The sequence below is a fragment of the Sus scrofa genome, chromosome X (genome assembly GCF_054392235.1).
Source record: "Sus scrofa isolate SSC_HxYL_T2T_F1_AM1 chromosome X, Sscrofa_HxYL_maternal_Yorkshire_Landrace_v2.0, whole genome shotgun sequence".
Lineage (NCBI taxonomy): Eukaryota > Metazoa > Chordata > Mammalia > Artiodactyla > Suidae > Sus > Sus scrofa.
Window position 1 is genome coordinate 45,534,095 of NC_139401.1, and position 23,474 is coordinate 45,557,568.

The following is a 23,474-nucleotide window of genomic DNA, read 5'->3' on the forward strand; positions in this document are numbered from 1 at the left end:
GGTAGGGACAGACGCCTCGAGCCTAGACGAAAAAGAAGATTAACCTGCAAGGCCTGGGACTAAGCAGTGTCTGCACTGATCAGACTCCCAAAGTCACCCAGGACCTCCTTGGGCAACTTGTTTCAGTTTTGCCTGGTTCTTTCCTGGTTTGAGCACCGCAGTTCCCTTGTTCCAGTAAACCCTTCAGTCTTGGGCAAAGAGGGTTGGTGGATCATGCTAGTCTCACCAAACAAAGGAAGAAATACGAAAACTACAGGATGTTGGGGAAGAGTAGAGTTTAGTTAAAATTAAATGAAGCAGTGTACTGATGAGCCCGAAGCAGCGTAGGTTGGTATGTAATAGGGTCTGGACTGTGAGGTAGATCCAGGGCCCTTTTTATTCAGAATCACTAAATTAAAAATAGATGTGACATGTTTGTTTCAGAGGCCCCTTATGTGAAGCTCTGGGTTGGTAACTTGAGTGTGCATCTCTGTGTCAAAGCGATTTGGATCCCCCAGGCAAGGGGAGGATATTTTATTTTTACTAATAATTATATCAAACAACAAGGTTTCTGGTAGTCCATGATTTTACTTATTTATTTACTCTTAGTCTACGATTTTTAGAGAACAAAGGTTCTCAGCAGGGCAGTGACTAGGGTAAGGCAAGAGAGACACTTCAAGGTGCAAAATTTAAGGGGGCACCAAAAAACACACTAATTCCAAACAAGTAACATTTTAGTGCAATATTTTCAGAAGTCAAAACACAAGAACATTGATGACTGAATCATCATTAGTCATTAATAGAGAACATGAATCCAGATCAGAAGAGTGCAACACAGGTGCCGGTAGAGCTAAGAAAGGCCGGGGTTTGAGATCAGCTCAGAGAGGCGTTGATGGTAGAAGTTAACAGAGTCTAGGATTTGAGAGGTTGACCAGAAGTCAAAGCAATAGTAAGTTCTGGAAATTTCTGTTGGGGTGTGTGTGTTCCAGCAATGTTCTCACATTGGCCATTCTGTCTTTTATTGAGTTCCCAACTACTGCAGGGAAGACAGAGAAAAATGGGATAATCTGAGCGCTAACCCGCTAACTCTCCAAACTGTTGAGCTGAGTCCCAGAGAGAGGAAATGCAAGTCATCAGGATACCCAGTAATCCATACCCAAACTTAGCCAGGGTCTACCTGCTGGGCTTGAAACACCTTCAGCAGGGAAAAGGGCTCTCTACCTCTTGTCAGAGTGGGCTCCGGGCTTCCTGCTAGGACCAGGTTTTTTTTTTCTTTTGTCTTTTTGCTATTTCTTTGAGCTGCTCCCGCGGCATATGGCGGTTCCCAGGTTAGGGGTCGAATCGGAGCTGTAGCTGCCAGCCTACACCACAGCCACAGCAATGCAGGATCCGAGCTGCGTCTGCAACCTACACCACAGCTCACGGCAACGCCGGATCGTTAACCCACTGAGCAAGGGCAGGGACCGAACCTGCAACCTCATGGTTCCTAGTCGGATTCGTTAACCACTGCGCCACGACGGGAACTCCTAGGACCAGGTTTTAAGGAATGAGTTCAGAGGTGAAGAACACCCCAAATTCTCTTCTCTCCCCGAAGTCAGTAGTAGCTCCTGAATGTCCACATAAGAGAGGCTAACCTGCTCGACAGCCCGTAGTGGGGGCATGTCTTGGCGATGCATTGTTTTAGAAAGTGTGCTTGTAAGGTTTTCTAAATATTTTTCTCTTGATAATTTGCTGAAACACACTATTTGTTCATACCAAAGTCTAGTATTATTATGTCTTAGCTACCATCATTTCAGTGGGGTCATGGAGATTGAGGGGGATTAAAGGCCCTTCTTTACCAATTGAAGTCCCCAAAGGCGACTGTACCACCTTGACTCCTCCGCTCTTTTCTCCGGTGGTATCGCCCAGGAGGGGCTCCTGACTTTTCCCCCCCTTCCCAGTGGTATCTCCAAGGAGAGGGTTGTACCACCCTGACCTCTCTCTCTTTTGCCCAGTGGTATCAGCCAGGAGGGGGACTGAACCTTCCTAACTTCTCCTTCTAGTCTCTCAAGAAGGAAACTGTAATCCTGACACCCCCCCCCCCCCGTGATGTCTCCCTTGAAGATCAAGACCCATCTCCCCTTCTCCTGGACATGGGATTTGGAACCTCTGCTTCTGTAAACTTTGCACAGACCCGTAGAACCCAGTTCCGAAGACCAGCTTCTCCCAGAAGCTTGCCTTCAGAAAGTTTCTACTCTTGAACGACGACCCCCCCCCCCCGCCTTCTATGGAACAGCCCACTGTACGGAATGGATGCAAAGATGGCGGCCTTCAGGGTGGAACGCCTCGGCGCAGCCATATTCCTCGCCCGGCACCGAAGCTCATGGACAAAGTCTCTGCAGATCCGTAACTGCACCTTGTTAAGAGTGAGTAGACCACACAGAGCTCTTGTGTGACCGTTTGTGACAGCAACAGCTCTAGAAAGGGCAGTGTCAGAGGTGAGGACAGGAAACGGAAGTAGCCCTCAGAGGCTGTTTAAGTCTTGTAGGCGCGAGGCACTCAAGCGAGTGCATGAGGGTTTGTGCCCTGAGAGTCATTAGTGATTTTTGAGGTGACGGCTTTGCTGGCTTTTGGGAGTGACAAACTCTCAGTTTGTGGGGTCCGTTGGTGGGGAATTAAATAATCTGGTGAATGGGAATCTATGCGGGTCAGAGGTACAGCCATCTGGGGTTGTCAGTTTTTAGATTCCTTGCTGCATCTTGCTAAGTCTTAGTAGTGTGTGTGTTTAGATTTTTTCTCTCAGTCTCCCTAGAGATTTGCTAATTTTATTAGCCTTTCCAAGAACCAACTTCTGCTTTGTTTATCCTCTCTGATGTACCTTTATTTTCTGTTTCCTTAATTCCTGCCATCTGTACTGTTTTCTCTTTTATCTAACTTCTGAAATTGGTGGTGAATTCACTACTGTTCAGCCTTTCTTTGTTAAAAGACATTTAAGATCATGAATTTCCCTTTAAAAATCTCTGTAGTTGCATTCCACATGTTATATACACCGTCTCATTATTATTGACCCTTGTGTTTAATGTTTCTTTTTTATTTATTCTTTACATTTCTATAATGCTTTTGGGAGAGTTGGCATTTTTATTAATCAATCTTATCCAGGGATACGGTATGTCTGTGTGATTATATTTGTTGATTTTTTTAGTTTTTAAAGTTATATAGGTCCAACTCTTTAAAAAGTTTATTTTACATATTTTACATTTTTCTGCTGTCATTACTAATGGATTTTTTCCATTTTCATTTGATCATTGTTACTACAGAAGAAAAAACTGCCTTCTCTTATAATTTTATCTTGTATCCAGCCCCTTAACAAATTACCCTCTGGGAGTTCCTGTCGTGGCGCAGTGGTTAACGAATCTGACTAGGAACCATGAGGTTGCGGGTTCGGTCCCTGCCCTTGCTCAGTGGGTGAAGGATCCGGCGTTGCCGTGAGCTGTGGTGTAGGTTGCAGACGCGGCTCGGATCCTGCGTTGCTGTGGCTCTGGCGTAGGCCGGTGGCTGCAGCTCCGATTAGACCCCTGGCCTGGGAAACTCCATATACCGTGGGAGCGGCCCAAGAAATAGCAAAAAGACAAAAAAAAAATAATAATAATAATTAAAAAAAAAAAACAAATTACCCTCTGAATTCTGGTAGAGTCTGATAGCTTTTCTATGTACAAAATCAGATCACTGGCAAAGAAAGCAACATTTTCATTTCTTTGTAATATTTATTCTGATTATTTCATCTTCTACTGTGTGAGCTAGAGCCAGGAAAACAAATTTTTTTTTTGTGGAGGGGTACCTTGTGGCATATTGAGTTCCCAGGCCAGGGATCAGATGTGAGCTTCAATTGCAATGCGACATTGGTTAATCCACTGAGTGGGGCTGGGAATCAAACCTGGGTCCTGGTGCTGTAGAGATGCCGCCAATTCCATTGTACCATCACAGCAACTCCCAGAAAAACAATTTTGAGCTGTATCGGACATCTTTATCTTTTTACTAATGTTGATGGCAATTGTTCCATCATTTTACTTTTTAGCATAGTATTTCAGGGGTATGTTTTGTAAATGATTTTTGGGATATTTAAGTGATTTACTTCTTCCCTGATTTTAGTTTGAGTTATGAGTAATGACTGCTGAATTGTGTCAGATGCTTTTTTGGTGTAAGTTAAAAGCAGCAAGTTTCCTCTCCCCTCTGATTCATTGATTTGATAAATGTTATTAATGTTGAATCATCTTCTGGAAAGAAGGGGCTGAGACCTCCCCCACAGAAAATTTTATTTTTATTTTTCACTTTTTTTTGTTTGTTTGTTTGCTGTAGGGCTGTACCTGCAGCATATGGAAGTTCCCAGGCTAAGAGTTGAATCAGAGCTACAGCTGCCGGCCTACACCATGGCCACAGCAATGCTGGATCCTGAACCCACTGAGTGAGGCCAGGGATCGAACCTGCATCCTCATAGATACCAGTTGGGTTTGTTAACCACTGAGCCACGACAGGAACTCCTCCCCATGGGAGAATTTCAGAGGGATTTTTCACTCTAAAGTGGTGGGGGAAACTAGTCAAGTCATCCTGTTCAGGCTTCAGAGGCGATATTAGGACTCTGACTGATGCGACCTTGCCTGAGCTATGGTGCTTGCTTCTGAAATGCCACCAGCAAGTCTGGCAACACTTGAGATTTAAGAAAGGGAGTGTGCTTTGGAATTTCTTGAGCCCGGAGACCCTGGCCAGTTCCCCAGGGTCTGGAAATTCTTATGACACACAAAGTAAAACAGCATCCTTGAAAAAAAAAAAAAAAGCAAGAGAGTGGCACAATTGCACACAAACTGATGGTATCAGTTTGTGGCCTGATATGATAAGCAGGACTCCCTCAAGCTGCCATCTGAAGTCTCACCCATGGGCTGCATGCACCGCCTGGGACCTATTCCCAACTGGGGCTCCAGATTGCTGTTTTGGGGACTTCCCAGCGCTGTTGGAGTCTCCGTGTAGCTGTTGGCCCAACTGGGTGATGTAAATGCTTTTACGTCTTCTTTCCTCGCTCCATTTCTTGCTTTCTGATCATTTTTCCATTAAAATTGAACTGAAACTGTTTTATTCGTGTGACGTGTGGTGTCTTTTTTGCCGAGGCATCCTTTGAACCTACAGCCAGAGCAAAACTTTTGGCAAAATGCAAGTGACGAAGTAGTTAAGTGGGCAGAAGAGATCCTTTTTCATTCACTAGGTTTCTAGGTTTTCTCCTCAAGCCCAGATCTGCCTTGAACCTGGCATTGGGGAGGGGGGGCTGGTTGGGTAAAGTGTAAAGCACCCCCTGTGGAGCTACCCAAGAATAAGGGACTCTGAGCTCATTCATTTGACTCCAGATATCATGATTGCGTCAATAATCCACCACTCTTAATACGCAGTGTGGGAGTTGCTCAACTTTTGTGGGGCCAATGTGGGGTGGCACTGCTGACATGGATGCTGTCCTTTTAGGATTTGTTGGTGTCTCTGTGGAGCTGTTGAGCTGTCCCCTTGTTGGAGGCTGTGGGTTCATCCATTCATTCTGACTACAGCCCACCTACGGAGACCTCTCCAGCTTTGGAAGGTGGGCTGGCACCCAGAGTGAACATGCCAGCTGATGGGAAATTGCCCCAGAGATTTCCTGCCCTGGTTCCAGGACAACCTAGCAGATCATTTGAGGTAAGGAGGAGGAGCCTACTTTTCCCCATTTTTTTCTTTCTTTAGTTTTTTGGACACATCTTTTTTTGTTTGTTTTTTGTCTTTTTAGGGCCACACCTGCGGCATATGGAGGTTCCCAGGCTAGGGCTCGAATCAGAGCTGTAGCCACTGGCCTACACCACCGCCACAGCAACACCAGATCTGAGCCGTGTCAGTGACCTACACCACAGCTCACAGTTCCCGTCGTGGCTCAGCAGAAATGAATCTGACTAGCATTCATGAGGACACAGGTTTGATCGCTGGCCTTACTCAGTGGGTTAAGGAGCTGGCGTTGCTGTGAACTGTGGTGTAGGTCGCAGATACGGCTCAGATCTGGCTGTGGTGTAGGCCAGCAGCTATAGCTCTGATTCATCCCCTAGCCTGGGAACCTCCATGTGCCATAGGTGTGGCCCTAAAAAGACAAAAAAAAAAAAAAACCTGTTATGATCAGGGATGTACAGGTTTTTGTGTGGACAGATCTTTTCTTTTTCTTCTTCTTCGTTTTTTTATTCATTTATTTTTTTATTTCCCCAATACATTAATTTTTTTTCTACTGTACAGCATGGTGACCCAGTTACACATACATGCATACATTCTTTTTTCTCACATTATCAGGCTCCATCATAAGTGACTAGACAGAGTTCCAAGGTTACACAGCAGGATCTCATTGCTAATCCATTCCAAAGGCAATAGTCTGCATCTATGAACCCCAAGCTCCCCATCCATCCCACTCCCCCCTCCGCCTTGGCAACCATAAGTCTCTTCTCCAAGTCCATGATTTTCTTTTTTTTTTTTTTTTTTCTTTTTTGCTATTTCTTGGGCTGCTCCCACGGCATATGGAGGTTCCCAGGCTAGGGGTCGAATCAGAGCTGTAGCTGCCAGCCTGTGCCACAGCCACGGCAATGCCAGATCCGAGCTGCATCTGCGACCTACACCACAGCTCACGGCAACATCGGATCCTTAACCCACTGAACAAGGCCAGGGATCGAACCTGCAACCTCATGGTTCCTAGTTGGATTTGTTTCCACCGTGCCACGATGGGAACTCCGAGTTACTTTTTTATATGGTGTAAGACAGTGCTCTAGTTTCATTTTTTCTTTTTGTCTTTTCAGGGCCGCACCCATGGCATATGGAGGTTCCCACGCTAGGGGTTGAATTGGTTGACTCTGTGGATACAGAGAAACTGGGGATAAGGAGGAACTGGGTACGTGGAGAGCCAGCTCTAAGTCATATGTGGATTTTCAGCTTCATGGAGGGTCGATGCCCCCAATCTCTCATTGTTTAAGGGTCAACTGTAGTTTGAAATCAGAGCGTGTGATACCTCCGGCTTTGTTCTTCTTTCTCAAGATTGCTAGTATGGAGTTCCCGTCGTGGTGAAGTGGTTAACGAATCCGACTAGGAACCATGAGATTGTGAGTTCCATCCCTGGCCTTGCTCAGTGGGTTAAGGATCCGGCGTTGCCATGAGCTGGGGTGTAGGTTGCAAACGCGGCTCGGATCCCACGTTGCTGTGGCTGTGGTGTAGGCCGGCAGCCACAGCTCTGATTCGACCCCTAGCCTGGGAACCTCCATATGCTACGGGTGCGGCCCTAGAAAAGACACACACACACACACAAAGATTGCTAGTATGTTGCAGTATCTAACGAATGTCTGCTTGCTTTTTTAGTTTTGTTGGATTTATGCATACTTCCGTGTAATTATAAATGGTTTTATTCTCTTTACTTGGGAGTCCATGTTGTCATTGCTGACATACAGGCATGCACGCGGTGGCTGTATGTTTATCTGCTTTCTGTGACCTTGTCATCTGGAAATAGGGACAGTTTTATTTCTTCCATTTTATTCTGTACGCCTTTCATTTCCATTGCTTGCCTTATTGCACAGGTCAGAACGTCCAGCACTGTTGAATAAGAGTTGTGAGAATGGACCTCCTCGCCTTGCTCTTGATGTTCAGTCTTCTACCATGAAGTGTGACATTAGCTGCAGTTTTGTTTTAGATCCTTTATCAAATTGAGGGTGTTCCTCTGTATTTTTATTTCTATTCTGGGTTTTTTTTTTTTTTTTTTTGTCTTTTTGCCTTTTTCTAGGGACAAACCTGCAGCCTATGGAGGGTCCCAGCCTAGGGGTCTCATCAGAGCTGTAGCCGCCAGCCAACGCCAGAGCCACAGCCACGCGGGATCCGAGCCGCATCTGCAACCTACACCGAAGCTCACAGCAACGCTGGATCCTTAACCCACTGAGCAAGGCCAGGGATGGAACCTGCGTCCTCATGGATCTCAGTCCGATTCATTTCCACTGAGCTGCGACAGGAACTCCCTTGTCCTTATTTAAACCTGGGTTGGTTGGCTTCCTCTGACTTCACTCCAGCTGGGGAAGAGAGGGCGCCAACCTCCTTAAGTGCCAGAGGGTGGAAGAAGTCCAGGCTTCCCGTTTGGCTTACCTTCGCAGCCAGGGTGGGGAGCTCCTCATCACTTCTGGGCAGGACTGGAGCTCCAGCTTTCCACTGTGTCTCCCCTGATGCCTCCCTGGGTGGGAGATGGACTGGTGCCTAATTACGGCTTCCCATTGCCTCCATTGATGCCATGTGGAGTTGGGGGGCTTGCTGCTCCTTGGCAGTGGTGACAGTTCTGACTCTCCACTAGGCCTTCTCTGACACCAGCAGGACAGAGGAAGGATATGCCTTGTCATTGGTGATTTGGGATGGGAAGTCCAGTTTCTGCACTGACAGCACTAAGTAAGGAAGTCATTCCTGCCCACATGGGTTGAGCTTTAGCTCCCCGCCCCATTCGGTCTTTTTCTGATACCACCTCCGTGTTGTAGGGGAGTTAGCGCTTGGGTATAGCCAGACTATTGTGCAAGTGTATGCTCCCCACTTGGCTTTTGCTGATGGGATGGATTTGGAACCCACAGGTTTTTCCACGGTGCTTGTTTGGCTAAGGTGATGATTGAACAATTTCCTGGGAGTTTCCGCTGTGGCTCAGTGGTAATGAATTTGGCTAGTATCCATGAGGACACGGGTTCAATCCCTGGCCTTGCTCAGTGGGTGAAGGATCTGGCATTGCCGTGAGCTGCGGTGTAGGTTGCAGATGTGGCTCGGATCCCGCATGGCTGTGGCTGTGGTGTAGGCTGGCGGCTGCAGCTCTAATTGGACCCCTAGCCTGGGAACTTCCATATGCTGCAGGTGCAGCCCTAAAAAAAATCAATCAATCAATCAATCAATCATCAATCAATCAAAATTCCTATCTTGCTGTGTTGCCCTTTTCCTGGTCCTTTGACTGGAGAGAGCAGGCTTTCTTGGAGCAGTTTTGGTCTGTGCCCCTTGGCATTTGGGGTTGCCAGCTTCTCCAGCACCTAGTCTGGGATATATGAGTGAAAAAGATAACTCAAGGGAATCAGTGCTATGTTGTCTTCTGCAGATTCTGAGTTCCCTCACTGGCCTGCCTTCTCCCAAACTGACAGGAGTCTTTTCTTCTTTTTTGTGTGGGAGGCATATAGTTCCTTGTGGCTAGGCAGTAAATCCTCATTGTTTATCTATTTTATATATGGTACTGCGTATCAGTTAATCCCATATTCTCAATTTACCCTTCCTTCCCTCCTCTTTGGTAAGCATAATTTTTTTCTATGTCTGTGAACCTTTTTTGGTTTTATAAGTAACTTCCTTTGTACTCTTTCTGAGAGCCCACGTATAACTGATATCACATAATATTTGTCTTTTTCTTACTTCACTCAGTGTCATTACCTCTAGGTCCATCCATATTGTTGCAAACTGCATTATTTCATTCTTTTTTATGGCTGAGTAGTATTCTATTTTATATATATATCTCTCTCACATCCTCTTTCTCCATTCCTCTGTTGATGGATACAGGTTGCTTCCAGTTTTTTTTTTTTTTTTTTTTTTTTTTTTTTTTTGCTTTTTAGGTCTGCATCCCTGATATATGGAAGTTCCCAAGCTAGGGGTCAAATTGGAGGTGTAGCCTCCGGCCCACACGACAACCACAGCATCCGAGGCGCGTCTGCAACCTACACCACAGCTCATGGCAACACCGGATCCTTCACCTGCTGAGTGAGTCCAGGGATCTAACCCGAACCCTCATGGTTCCTACTTGGGTTCGTTTCTGCTGAGCGACTATGGGAACTCCCTTCCAGGTCTTGACTATTGTAAACAGTGCTGCTGTGACCAATGAGATGCATGCATTTTTCAAATTAGAACTTTGTTTTCTGTATGGTGTTCAGAGTTTTCAGAGTTAGCAAGGAGAAATACAGAAAATATATTTACTCTATTTTCCCAGAAGCAGAAATCAGCCTACTTTCTTTCTATCTTTTTGGCCAGCCCACAGCATGGAGATGTTCCTGGGCCAGGGATCGAACCCACACCACAGAAGTGACCCAAGTCATTGAACTGATAGCGCCAGATTTTTAACCTGCTGTGCCATAAGAGAACACCTACCTTTTCTTTTCCAGCCACACGCCTGGCATATGGAAGTTCCCAGGCTGGGGATGGATTCTGAGCCACAGCTGCGATCTGGTGTTGCTGTGAGCTGTGGTGTAGGTTGCAGACGTGGCTCGGATCCCTCGTTGCTGTGGCTGTGGTGTAGGTTGGCGGCTACAGCTCCGATCAGACCCCTGGCCTGGGCACCCCATATACCATGGGTGCGGCCCTAGAAGAGACAAAAAAAAAAAAAAAGAAATGGCCACATCTCCCACAGTTTTTATTTGTTCATTTATTTACTTGTTAATTTTGTTTTCCTGTGGTTTTTAGGAAGCTCTACATATGAATAGATAAATATTAGCTGCAATGAAAAAAATAAAAATCATTATATATAAAAAATATTAGGATAAAAGGCAGTAAAAAGAAGAAACCATCAACACAAGTTTTAGAATGTAGGCATGTTGGTCATGACTCCACACCCCCTCCAGCATCTGTTGCATGTGGACTTATGAATGATGGCCATTCTGACTGGCGTGAGGTGATCTCGTGGTGGGTTTGATTTGCATTTCTCAGTGATGTTGAGCATTTTTTTTTCATGTGCTTGTTGGCCATAAATATGGCCTTCTTTGGGGTCATTTTATAGAGAGGAGCCAGCAACATTTGCAGACATGGAAGATGGATCCTTCAAAATCCAAGTGTCAGGTGCTGTGTTTCTTCTCAGTACTGAAGGTAGAACAGCAGTTTTTTTTTTTTTTTTTTTTTTTTTTTTTTTTTTTTTTTTTTGGCCTGTGGAATGTCATGGGTGGCTCCTGCCCAGGATATTCCTAAGAATTTCACCATTTGACTGAACCCTTAGATTTTTGTTGGATTTATTAGCTACCCTCCGTGGATCATATGTGTCACTATATATATATATATATATATATATATATATATATTTATGGCCGCACCTGCAGCATATGGAAGTTCCTGGGCTAGGGATTAAATCTGAGCTGTAGCTGTGACCTATGCCACAGCTGTGGCAATGCCAGATCCTTTAACCTACTGTGACGGGTCAGGGCTGGAACCTGCACTGTAGCAGCAACCCGAGCTGCTGCAGTCAGATTTTTTTTTTTTTCCTGCTCGTAAGGGCCACACCTCCAGCATATGGAGGTTCCCAGGTCGAATTGGAGCTGTAGCCACCAGCCTACACCACAGCCGCAGCAATGCCAGATCCTAGCTGCATCTGGGACCTACATCACAGTTCACGGCAATGCTGGATCCTTAACCCACTGAGCAAGGCTGGGGATCGAACCTGCAACCTCATGGTTCCTAGTTGGATTCGTTTCCGCTGCACCACAATGAGAACTCCCTAAAAATTTTAATTTGAGGGAGTTTCCGTTGTGGCTCAGCAGTAATGAACCCGACTAGTATCCATGAGGACAAAGGTTTGATCCCTGGCTTCGAACAGTGGGCTAAGGATCTGGCATTGCTGTTGTGGCATAGGCTGGCAGCTGTAGCTCCGATTGGACCCCTAGCCTGGGAATGTCCATATGCCTCAGGTGCAGTCCTAAAAAGAAAAAAAAAACTTTAATTTGAAAAGTCCTCATAATCTCAGCTTCTGGAAATAATCAGTCTTGACATTTCAGTAAATATCCTTCAGGAAATTTGAAGTTTTCCTGGATATGACTGTGTAGAGAAGACTATCATCTCTCCACCGAATATTCTTTTTTTTTTTTTTTTTTTTTTTTTTGCTTTTTAGGGCCACACCCATGGCATGTGGAAGTTCCAGGCTAGGGGTCAAATCGGAGCTACAGCTGCCAGCCTACACCACAGCCACAGCAACGCCAGATCCTTAACCCACTGAGCAAGGCCAGGGATCGAACCTGCAACCTTATGGTTCCTAGTCAGATTCATTTCTGCTGCGCCACAACGGGAACTTCTCTCCACCGAATATTCTTAACGCCTTTGTCAGACATCAACTGACCATATATGTGTGAATCTATTTCTAAACTCTAGTGTGGGTCTGAGCCACATCTCCACCCTACACCACAGCTTGTGGCAATACCAGATCCTTAACCCACTGAGCAAAGCTGGGGATCAAACCAACTTCCTCCTGGACACTATGTCAGGTTCTTAACCCACTAAGCCACAATGGGAACTCCTTCGTGCATTTGCTCATGCTACTGCCCCCTATTTTTTTTTAAGAGAGACTATATTCTTATTGAAAGATTTAAAGATCTACCTTCCCACGTGAAGGTCAGTCTGACAACACAAGGTGGAATCTCATTCTGTCCCTTGTGCGAGCCCTTTGCATCCTGTACACCTGTCCAGCATAGCTCCTGTAACACCTCATCACAGGTATGTGTTTATGTACAGGCATACCTCCAAGATGTTGCAGGTTCGGTTCCAGACTACCACCATGAAGCAGATACCGTAATAAAGTGAGTCACGTGAATTTTTTGGTTTCCCAGTGCACGTGAAAGTTACATTGAAGAGTTCCCATTGTGGCACAGTGGAAACAAACCTAGTAAACCCAGGATTCGAGCCCTGGCCTTGCTCAGTGGGTCAAGGATCTGGCATTGCTGTGGCTGTGGCTGTGGCCGGCACATGCAGCTCGATTCAACCCCTAGCCTGGGAACTTCCCTATGCCTCAGGGGCGGCCCTAAAAAGCAAAAAAAAAAAAAAAAAAAAAAGAAAGTTATTTTGACATTATACTGTAGTCTATTAAGTGTACAATAGGATTATGTTAAAAAAAAGACGTTAATTTAAAAAGACTTGGTTGCTAAAGAATGCTAACCATCATTTGACAATGGAAAGTGGCTACAAACCTTCAGTTTGTTAAAAAAATAAAACACTGCAGTATCTGTGTGAAGCACAAAAAAACAAAGTAGGAGTTCCCGTTGTGGCTCCGTGGTAATGAACCCGACTGGTATCTGTGAGGACGCTGGTTCGATCCCTGGCTTTGCTCAGTGGATTAAGGATCTGGCGTTGCCATGAGCTGTGGTGTAGCTTGCAGACACGGCTTGGATCCCGAGTTTCTGTGGCTGTGGTGTAGGCTGGCAGCTGCAGCTCCAATTCAATCCCTAGCCTGGGAACTTCCTAAGGCAGCACCTGTGGTCCTAAAAAGACAAAAATAAAATAAAGTAAAATAAAACAAAACGCAGTAAAACAAGGCATGCCTGTACCAGTCTCCTTACTGGGGTACGAGCTGCTTGAAAGCAAGCACTTTATCTGTTTCCCCAGCAGCTGGGATAGGTTCAGGCGCATAGTGATAGCTCAAAAGTCAGGGGTCTTTTCTTCGTGAATTGAAAAATTAAATGTACTAGCAGGGCTGTTCTGGCTTTTCTTCCCACAAAGTATAATATCAGGCAAGACAGAGTCCCATGTCCAGTGCCAAGTAAACATTGTCTCTCACCATCTGCCCCTACGAGGGTTAGGTCACCAGCCACTACAGTCGCTGACTTTCAACACCCCCTGAAAGGAGTTCAGGTTGGGGATCAGGAGCGAGGCGCTCTGTGCTCTGGGAAAAACTGGCAGAATAGGCCTTCAGAGAGTTAGATGTTTAGGGGAGATGTTATGAGCCCAAATTCTTGCATCTTCTCATATCGACAAAAGCACTAAAACTGTTGTGCCTCGCGACAAGCAGGGACCTTCCTGACACTAGCGGCAACCTTCTGCAAAAATGTGTTCTTGGAGTTCCCGTCGTGGTGCAGTGGTTAATGAATCCAACTAGGAACCCTGAGGTTGCAGGTTCGATCCCTGGCCTTACTCAGTGGGTGACGGACCCGGCATTGCCGTGAGCTGTGGTGTAGGTTGCAGACGCGGCTCGGATCCTGAGTTGCTGTGGCTCTGGCGTAGGCCGGCGGCTACAGCTCCGATTCAACCCCTAGCCTGGGAACCTCCATATGCCACAGGAGTGGCCCTAGAAAAGGCAAAAAGGTAAAAAAAAAAAAAATGTTCTTGTTTGCGTGTACCCCGCTTCACTCAAGTCATGAATAATATTGACCTTCTCATTGCCTCTTTGGAACAGTTCCTCAGAGCTATCTGAGAGACCCTCTCCTGGGCTATAGTTCTCATTTTGCCCCAAATAAAATTTAGCTCATGGGAATTCCCGTTGTGGCACAGCAGAAACGAATCCGACTGGTATTCCTGAGGATACAGGTGTGATCTCTGGCCTCGCTCAGTGGGTCGGGGATCTGGCATTGCTATGAGCTGTGGTGTAGGTCACAGATGCTACTTGGATCCCACAGTATGGCTGTGGCCGTGGCTGTGGCTGTGGCCGGGAGCTGTAGCTTTGGTTCAGTCCCGAGCATGGGAACTTCCATATGCCAAGGGTATGGCCCTAAAAAGCAAAAAAAAAAAAAAAAAAAAAAAAAAAATTAACTCATAACTCTCATGTTATGCTTTTTTTTTTTTTTGTAGCTTTTTCTACTCAGCTGTCAATCATGCTCTATTGAAAGAATTCATTCCCAGAGTTCCTGTTGTGGCTCAGCAGAAACAAAGCTGAGTATTATCCATGAGGACGCAGGTTCGATCCCTGGCCTCGATCAGTGGGTTAAGGATCTGGCATTGCTGTGAGCTGTGGTGTAGGTAGAAGAGGCGGCTCAGATCTGGTGTTTCTATGACTGTGGCATAGGCTGGCAGCTGTAGTCCCAATTCCACCCCTAGTCTGGGAACTTCCATATGCTGCAGGTGTGACCCTAAAAAGACAGACAGAAAGAATTTGTTCCAACACATTTTTTTGTCTTTTTTTTTTTTTTGGTCTTTTTAGGGCCACACCCCCGACATATGGACGTTTCCGGGTTAGGGGTCCAATTGGAGCTATAGCCGCCGGCCTACACCACAGCCACAGCACTCTGGAATCCGAGCCACGTCTGCAACCGACACCACAGCTCCTGGCAATGGCAGATCCTTAACCCATTGAGCGAGACCAGGGATTGAACCCGCATCCTCATGGATGCTAGTTGTTAACAGCTGCGCCACGATGGGAACACCCTACACATCTTTTCCGTGTGTCCCATTCTGATCATTGCAGATTGTTGTTACAGGGATCTGTGTCATTCGAGGATGTGGCTGTGGATTTTACCCGACAAGAGTGGCACAGGCTGGACCCTGCCCAAAGGACCATGCACAAGGATGTGATGCTGGAGAACTACAGCAACCTGGCATCTGTGGGTGAGGATCATTGTTCATGTAATTCCTGGTCACGTGTGTTTCCTTCCTTGGTTGCTATAAGCTGTGCCGCCTTTGTAGAGTTCCATGCTTCTTGGAGTTCCCATCGTGGCACAGTGGTTAACGAATCTGACTAGGAACCATGAGGTTGCAGGTTCGATCCCTGGCCTTACTCAGTGGTGTTGGTCGCATACGCGGCTCGGATCCTGCGTTGCTGTGGCTCTGGCGTAGGCCGTTGGCTGCAGCTCTGATTGGACCCCTCGCCTGGGAACCTGCATATGCCGCGGGAGCGGCCCTAGAAAAGGCAAAAAGACCAAAAAAAAAAAAGAGTTCAGTGATTCTTCAGTTCTAGATTCAAGGGTCACAGATGATTTCTCCGTCTGGGGCACCAGGAAAGGTGTGTGTGTTCTCACTTCCCCCAGTGAAAGGTTTCAATGGGCCCCCTTCCTTGGGCAGCTCATGAAGATGCACCCTCTCAGAGGCCCCAAGGCTCAGACAACTTGGCCCACGTCCTGTGCCACTTCCCATTCACAGGGCTCTGTGTGGCCAAACCAGAGATGATCTTCAAGTTGGAACGAGGGGAAGAACTGTGGATATTAGAGGAGGAATCCTGCGGCCACGGTTACCCAGGTAAGTGAGGAAGAACTCGGCATGTGGAAAATAGGGGAGAGAAGAGCTCGGGAATTCAGGCCAAAGGTTCCGTTGGGCCATTGTTTTTCAGGAATCTCTTTTCTGAAACTCTGGCTCTTTGAAAATGACTGGAAGCCAGAAGGTCTGTGGGCTTTAGATACATCAATCCCACACCCTGATATCATGCTCACGCTTAAGTGCTCTTTCCTATTTCTTGATTTTTGTAGTTTTTTTTTTTTTTTTTGTCTTTTTGCTATTTCTTTGGGCCGCTCCACGGCATATGGAGGTTCCCAGGCTAGGGGTCGAATCGGAGCTGTGGCCACCGGCCTACGCCAGAGCCACAGCAAGGCAGGATCCGAGCCGCATCTGCAACCTACACCACAGCTCACGGCAACGCCGGATCGTTAACCCACTGAGCAAGGGCAGGGACCGAACCCGCAACCTCATGGTTCCTAGTCAGATTCGTTAACCACTGCGCCACGACGGGAACTCCCTGTAGTTATTTATTTACAGCTTTTTTTTTTTTCTTTTTAGGGCTGCACCTGTGGCATAGGGCGGTTTCCAGGCTAGATGTCAAATCGGAGCCGCATCTGCGACCACAACTCACAGCAACGCTGGATCCTTAACGCACCGAGTGAGGCCAGGGATTGAGCCTGCATCCTCATGGATACTAGTCAGGTTCTTAACCTGCTGAGCCACAATGGGAACTCCTGTTTACCACTCTTATCTTTCCCTGCCTGCCTCACCTTCTTAGCTAGTTTGTCTCTCTTTAGTAGTTCTCTCAATTGCCTTCCTTCCCTCCATTGCTGTGGATGCCTTCTGTTGTCAAGCACTCATTCATACACTGATTTGGTCATCCATCGAATCTTTTTTTTTTTTTTTTGGTCTTTTTAGGGCCGCACCCATGGCATATGGAGGTTCCCAGGCTAGGGGTCAAATCAGAGCTGTAGCCGCTAGCCTATGCCAGAGCCACAGCCACGTGGGATCTGAGCTGCCTCTTCTACCTACACCACAGCTCATGGCAACGCTGGATCCTTAACCTACTGAGTGAGGCCAGGGATCGAACCTGCATCCTCATGGTTGTGAGTTGCATTCATTAACTGCTGAGCCACAACGGGAACTCCTATCCACCGAATCTTAAATGCAGGTCAGCTGTATGCTGGTCATATCCTAGGTGTGGGGATCAGGAGTGAATAAACTAATATCTCCGTTCTCCTGGTGCTTGAAGTCTAAGGAGGGAAAACAGACAAATACATAATGTTTGGCAGTGAAGAGAAAATCAAGGTAAAGTAAGAAGCATGGACAGTGATGGGGTTTGTGCCCTTAGGGAATGTGGTCGGGGAAGACCCTGGGGAAGTTAACATTAGTGCACCAATGTCAGCGAAGTGAGAGAGACAGAACCATGCAGAATTTTAGTATTCTGAGCAGAGAGAAGAGCAAGCGCCAAGCCTAGTTTGAGTAATATATCGTAGGAATAGCAAAGATGCTGCTGTGGCTTAAGGGTGGGTAGTGAGCATGTTAAGAGGTGACATCAGGAGTTCCTGTTGTGGCACAGTGGAAGTGAATCTGACTAGTATCCATGAGGATGTGGGTTCGATCCCTGGCCTCACTCAGTGGGTCAGGGATTTTGGCGTTGCCATGAGCTGTGGTGTTGGTCACAGACGCGGTTTGGATCCCATGTTGCTGTGGCTGGCAGCTGTAGCTCTGATTCGACCTCTAGCTTGAGAACTTCCATATACTTGGGTGCAACCCTAAAAAAGCAAAAAAAAAAAAAAAAAAAAAAGGTAATATCGGAGAGTTGGATGGGAGCCAAATTATGTAGAGTTTTATAGGCTTTGTTAAGTACTTTAATTTTATACTGTGACAAGGGAAAGCCTGTGTTGGCTTTTGGGTGAGAGTGACACGACTTGATTTGTTTTTAAAGGCTCTCTCTCACTGCTGTGTGCCAACAATTCTGTTGGAGGTAATGCCCTCAGGCATGATAATGACCTTCAGCATCAGAAGATTCAATCTTTGGATCAAACTGTTGACTATGGGAAAGCCTTCTACAAGAGAACAGGCTTTGTTGGACATAAAAGAACACACAAAGGAGAGAAAAACTTTGAATGTCATGAGTGTGGGAAGACTTACTGCAGGAAGTCAAACCTTATTGAACATCTGAGAATACACACAGGAGAGAGACCCTATAAATGCGGTGAATGTGCAAAAACCTTTAGTGCCAGATCATACCTCATTGCTCATCAGAAAACCCACACAGGGGAGAAACCCTTTGAGTGTAACGAATGTGGAAAATCTTTTGGCAGGAAGTCTCAACTCATTCTACATCAGAGAACACACACAGGAGAGAGACCCTATGAATGCACTGAGTGTGGGAAAACATTTTCTGAGAAGGCAACCCTGATGATTCATCAGAGAACTCACACAGGGGAGAAACCTTATGAATGTGGCGAATGTGGGAAAACATTTCGAGTTAAGATATCCCTTACCCAACACCAGAGAACTCACACAGGGGAGAAACCCTATGAATGTGGTGATTGTGGGAAAAACTTTCGTGCCAAAAAATCCCTAAATCAGCATCAAAGAATTCACACAGGTGAGAAGCCCTATAAATGTGGTGACTGTGGGAAATTCTTCAGAATGAAGATGACTCTCAATAATCACCAGAGAACTCACACAGGTGAAAAACCGTATCAGTGTAATGAATGTGGGAAATCTTTCAGAGTGCACTCATCTCTGGGAATACATCAGCGAATTCACACAGGAGAGAAACCTTATGAATGTAATAAATGTGGTAATGCCTTCTATGTCAAAGCACGCCTCATTGAGCATCAGAGAATGCATTCAGGAGAGAAACCCTATGAATGTACTGAATGTGGAAAAATCTTCAGTATGAAGAAATCCCTTTCTCAACACCGGAGAACCCACATAGGAGAGAAACTTTATGAATGACATGAATGCAGAAATGCCTTCTATGTGAGACTATGCCTCATTGACACAGCAGAGACCCTTTGAATATCAAGAATGTGGGAAAGCCTTCTGCCAGAAAGCACACCTCACAGAATATCAGAGAACTCACATAGGCCAGCCCTTTCTTGCCTTGTACTATGGGGAAAACTTCTGTAAGGACTCCCCTCACCATTTGACCAAGTGCTTTGGGGCATCTGTTTACCAGGGCACACAGGGTACACCTGTAACAATTTGGCTCCTTCGTTGGTGTGAAAATTGTCCTGATTCCCTTAGGGGATGGCTTGTTGTTTTCATTTCATTTGGATTTCCCTAATTAGTGGTGGGGTTGAACATCAGCTTACTCATTGACTGGCCATTTGTATAATTCTTCATGCTTCTTCTGGTCATATTTCTTTGCTCATTGTTTTCTAATGGGCTGTTTATCTTTTACTTCTTGGTTTAAATGCTTTTTTTTTAATATATGAGGATAGAAAAATCCCTTTTCCATCCTGGGTGTTGTAAATTTCTCTCAAATTATGACTTTTTTATTTTTTACAATTTTATTTATTTTATTTTTTGTCTAGGGCCGCACCTGCAGCATATAGAAGTTCCCAGGCTAGGGGTCAAATCAGAGCTGCAGCTGCCAGCCTACACCACAGCCATAGCAATGCCAGATCCTTAACCCACTGAGTGAGGACAGGAATCAAACCCTTGTCCTCATGGATACCAGTTGGGTTTGTTACCACCGAGCCACAATGGGAACTCCTGTTCTTTTGTTCTGTTAACTCTTTTCTTCTGCTGAGGTTTTATGTTTTCATATTATCAGTTGCAAAGTGCTAATATTCTCCTATACTTTCCTCTAAATTGAAGGTTTTACTTTCAACATGTAGGATTTTAATAGCCCTTAAGTTTTTTTTGTATAATATGAAGTCTGCAATATATAATGCTGCATTTCTTTTAAATACTTCGCATCAATGGTATCACACTATTTTTTTTTCTTTTTCTTTCTTTTTTTCTTTTTTGCTTTTTAGGGCCGAATCCCTGGCATATGGAGGTTCCCGGGCTAGGGGTCAAATTGGAGCTACAGTTGCCAGCTTATGCCACAGCCACAGCAATTCAGGATCTGAATCTACACCACAACTCATGGCAATGCTGGATCCTTAACCCACAGAGCAAGACCAGGGATCAAACCCACAACCTCATGGTTCCTGCTCAGATTAATTTCCACTGCACCATGACAGGAACTCCTGGTATCACACTATTTTGAAAGTTATGCAGCTTGCCTCTTTTTTAAAATGAAATGTTACCTTTCCAAGATCTATCCAGGTTGATAAATATAGGTCTGATTTATTTATTTATATCCATTCCCCTAGTGAAAGACATTTGTATTGTTTCTGTGTTCAAATCTAGAAGTGGAAATGATGGGTCATGGGGTGTAGACAGTATGCCAGTTATTATGCCCCAGCTACAAACATACCCTTTTATAATGTGCTTTGTGATGCTGGGGCCATAACCGTGTATGAAACACATTTTTGTCTTGCCAGCTGCTACTCTCTGTTGGGTCTGGCCAATAAGAGATACGAAATATAAATATTGAGCCTGGGGAAGGAAAAAGGGACTTGCTCCTTTTTTTCCCCCTTCCGGTTGGCTCCCTGCTCATCTGAATGTCAGCCCATCATTGCTTCTTCACTTGAGCAGCAGTAGTTTGCACTTTTCTAGCACCCCACCCCCTCAGAAACACAAGTGGCAGCTGGCTGGTGCCACCTCCTTAGAGGTATGAATCTCGGTCCTGTGAGACCCTGTTTCCAACCTTCTTTTTTAGTTGTCTGAACCTATGGCATGCAGAAGTTCCCAGGCCAGGGATCGAACCTGCACCACAGCATTGACAATACTGGATCCTTAACCACTAGGCCACCAGGGAACTCCCTCTACCTTCTGTTTTTAATAATTCCAATTTCTTTCCTTGTTACCCTAGCCCAGCTACTTTCTGCAGTTGCGACCTCCATGGTAATTTTTTTCTTTTTCTTTTCCTTTTTAGGGCCCCACCCGAGGCATATGGAGGTTCCCAGACTAGGAGTCAAATCAGAGCTGCAGCTGCCTGACTGTGCCACAGCCACAGCCATGCAGGATCCAAGCCTCATCTGTGACCTACGCCACAGCTCATGGCAACGCAGGATCCTTAACTCACTGAGTGATGCCAGAAATAGAACCCAAATCCTCATGGGGACTATGTCAGGTTCTTAACCTGCTGAGCCACAATAGGAACTCCCTCCATGATAATTTTAACGTTCTCTTTTTGTCTTTGAAGTGACATAGTTAATAACTTCCTATTTAAAAATTCATTATAATAAGTTCTCTCTGTTAAAATAACTGGTATTGTTTCTGTCTCCTAGCTGGAGTCTGGCTGATACAGATTTTCCACTTGACTAAATATTAAACTTTGAAAAAAAAAACTGTACTAATTTACACTTTCATGAGCATTTGGAGGAAAAGTTTACATTTTCCCACATAGTCACCAGGTCTTATTCTATGCTTTTTAAATTGCTGCCAATCTGAAAGGTATAAAATGGCTTTAAGCCCTTCCATCCATGAATGTGGTATATCTTTTTATATTTTAACTCATCTTTTCTGATTTTAAATAGTATGCAGCAACGTGGATGGGCCTAGAGATTATCATACTAAGTGAAGTCAGAGAAAGACAATTATCGTATGATATCACTTATAGGTAGACTCTAATAAAAATGAGACAAAAGAACATATTTTAAAAAACAGAAACAAATGGACAGATTTCAGAACCCATCTTATGGTTACCATAGGTGAAACCATTGGGAGGAGGGAAGAATTGAGAGGGTGGGAATAACACATACACACTCCTGTATAAAAGAGAGGATTAATGAGAACCTGCTGTAGAGCACAGGAAAATCCACGCCATAGTTTGTAATAACCTCTATGGGGAAAAAGAATGGACGTGTTTATATGTATGACTGATTCACTGCTGTGCACCTGAAACTAATACAACATTGTACATCAACTATACTCCAATAAAATTAAATTTAAAAAATAGTATTTTATGGTTGTCTCCAAAAATTGTCTTCAAAGGGTAATCTTTTAATAGAAAATTTGCCCATATACATGTATGTACATATTATGTATTATATATTTTATAATGACGTATTATGTAGGATATATATATTTATGTGTAATGTATGTTTGTGTATCTACATAGGTGTATGTGTTATACGTGTGCGTATATGTCTCCCCAGAAAACACCTTTGTTTTACATATACATTTCATTTTACCTGCATATTTACCACGTTGGTTGTGCTTCAGTCCTTTCTGCATTTCCTCCAGGATCACTTTCTTCTTTGCCTGAAAAAAAAAACCTCTAGAATTTCCTTTAGTGGAATCTGTGAGTGACAAACCTCTCAAACTTGTGAATGTTTTCTCTTGCTTTTTTTTTTTTTTTATGGTTGTACCCTTGGCATATGGAGGTTCCCAGACTAGGGGTCCAATCAGAGCTGCAGCTGCCAGCCTACACCACAGCCACAGCCATGCCAGATCCTTAACCCACTGAGTGGGGCCAGGGATCAAACCCATGTCCTAATGGATACTAGTTGGGTTTGTTAACCATTCAGCCATGACGGGAACTCCTCTTTTTATTTTATTTTATTTTATTTTTTGCTTTTCAGGGCCACCCCCTGCAGCATATGGAGGTTCCCAGGCTAGGGGTTGAATCGAAGCTGTAGACACTGGCCTACACCAGTGTAGGGCCACAGCAATGCGGGATCTGAGCCGCGTCTGCCACCTACCCCACAGCTCACGGCAACGCCAGATCCTTAACCCACTGAGCGAGGCCAGGGATCGAACCTGCGTCTTCATGGGTGCTAGTCAGATGCATTTCCACTGAGCCACGATGGGAATTCCCTCTTGTACTTTTTTTAATAAGCAAAAGGGCATCCTTTACCTTTAGTATTTGGTAGTACAATGCCACAGTAAATTGATGCTGAATGAAATACTTCGTACTTTTTTCCCTGACTGTTCCAACCCAGGGTATTTGAATTAATCATCAGATGATCCCCGGACAGCATACACATACATTTTCTGCACTTTGTATGTAGCCTGCCCTCACCCGCATTTCCTAAGGATTACTTACATTTATCAAGATGTCATCTCATCAGTTCTTCCAATCTTCAGCTCATCCATTAAATAAATTAAATTTGGTATTTTAAAATTATTATTACTATGGAAAATGCCAAACATAAATCAAATTAACCTATAGTGATAGAAAGTACATCAGCAATTGCCTCTAATTCTTTTTCTTTTTTAGGGCCACACCTGCAGCATATGGAGGTTCCCAGGCTAAGGGTCAAATTAGAGCTGCAGCTGCCCGCCTATGCCACAGCCACAGCAATGCTGGATCTGAGCTGCATCTGTGACCTACGCCTCAGCTCCCAGCAATACCAGATCTATAACCTGCTGAGCCACAATGGGCATTCCTGCTTCTAAGTTTTTTATTTGGCTTTTTAGGGCTGCACTTGCAGCATATGGCAGTTCCCAGGCTAGGGGTCGAATCAGAACTCCAGCTGCTGGCCTACACCACAGCCATGGCAACACCAGATCCTTAACCCACT

General features: G+C 45.1%; 1 protein-coding gene across 8 annotated transcripts; it reads left to right on the top strand.

Annotated features, from left to right (window-relative positions):
* The first annotated feature begins 1,958 nt into the window (after positions 1–1,958).
* Positions 1,959–22,154, top strand: ZNF157 (zinc finger protein 157). 8 transcript variants are annotated; one of them, XR_014835298.1, is made up of 6 exons: positions 1,959–2,384; positions 5,464–5,670; positions 15,131–15,270; positions 15,802–15,897; positions 17,822–19,465; positions 19,911–21,622. XR_014835298.1 is itself a non-coding variant. In XM_013990871.3 (5 exons), exons 2-5 carry the CDS (start codon positions 5,599–5,601, stop codon positions 18,844–18,846), a joined length of 1,320 nt encoding a protein of 439 aa, XP_013846325.2. In that variant the 5' UTR covers positions 1,959–2,384; positions 5,464–5,598; the 3' UTR covers positions 18,847–22,154. The 8 variants fall into 8 exon arrangements, 5 of the variants coding, with proteins under 5 accessions (XP_013846325.2, XP_084863960.1, XP_084863963.1 ...); XR_014835299.1 differs by having other exon boundaries at positions 15,144–15,270; XR_014835300.1 differs by having other exon boundaries at positions 2,316–2,456; positions 15,144–15,270.
* Positions 22,155–23,474: the final 1,320 nt, after the last annotated feature.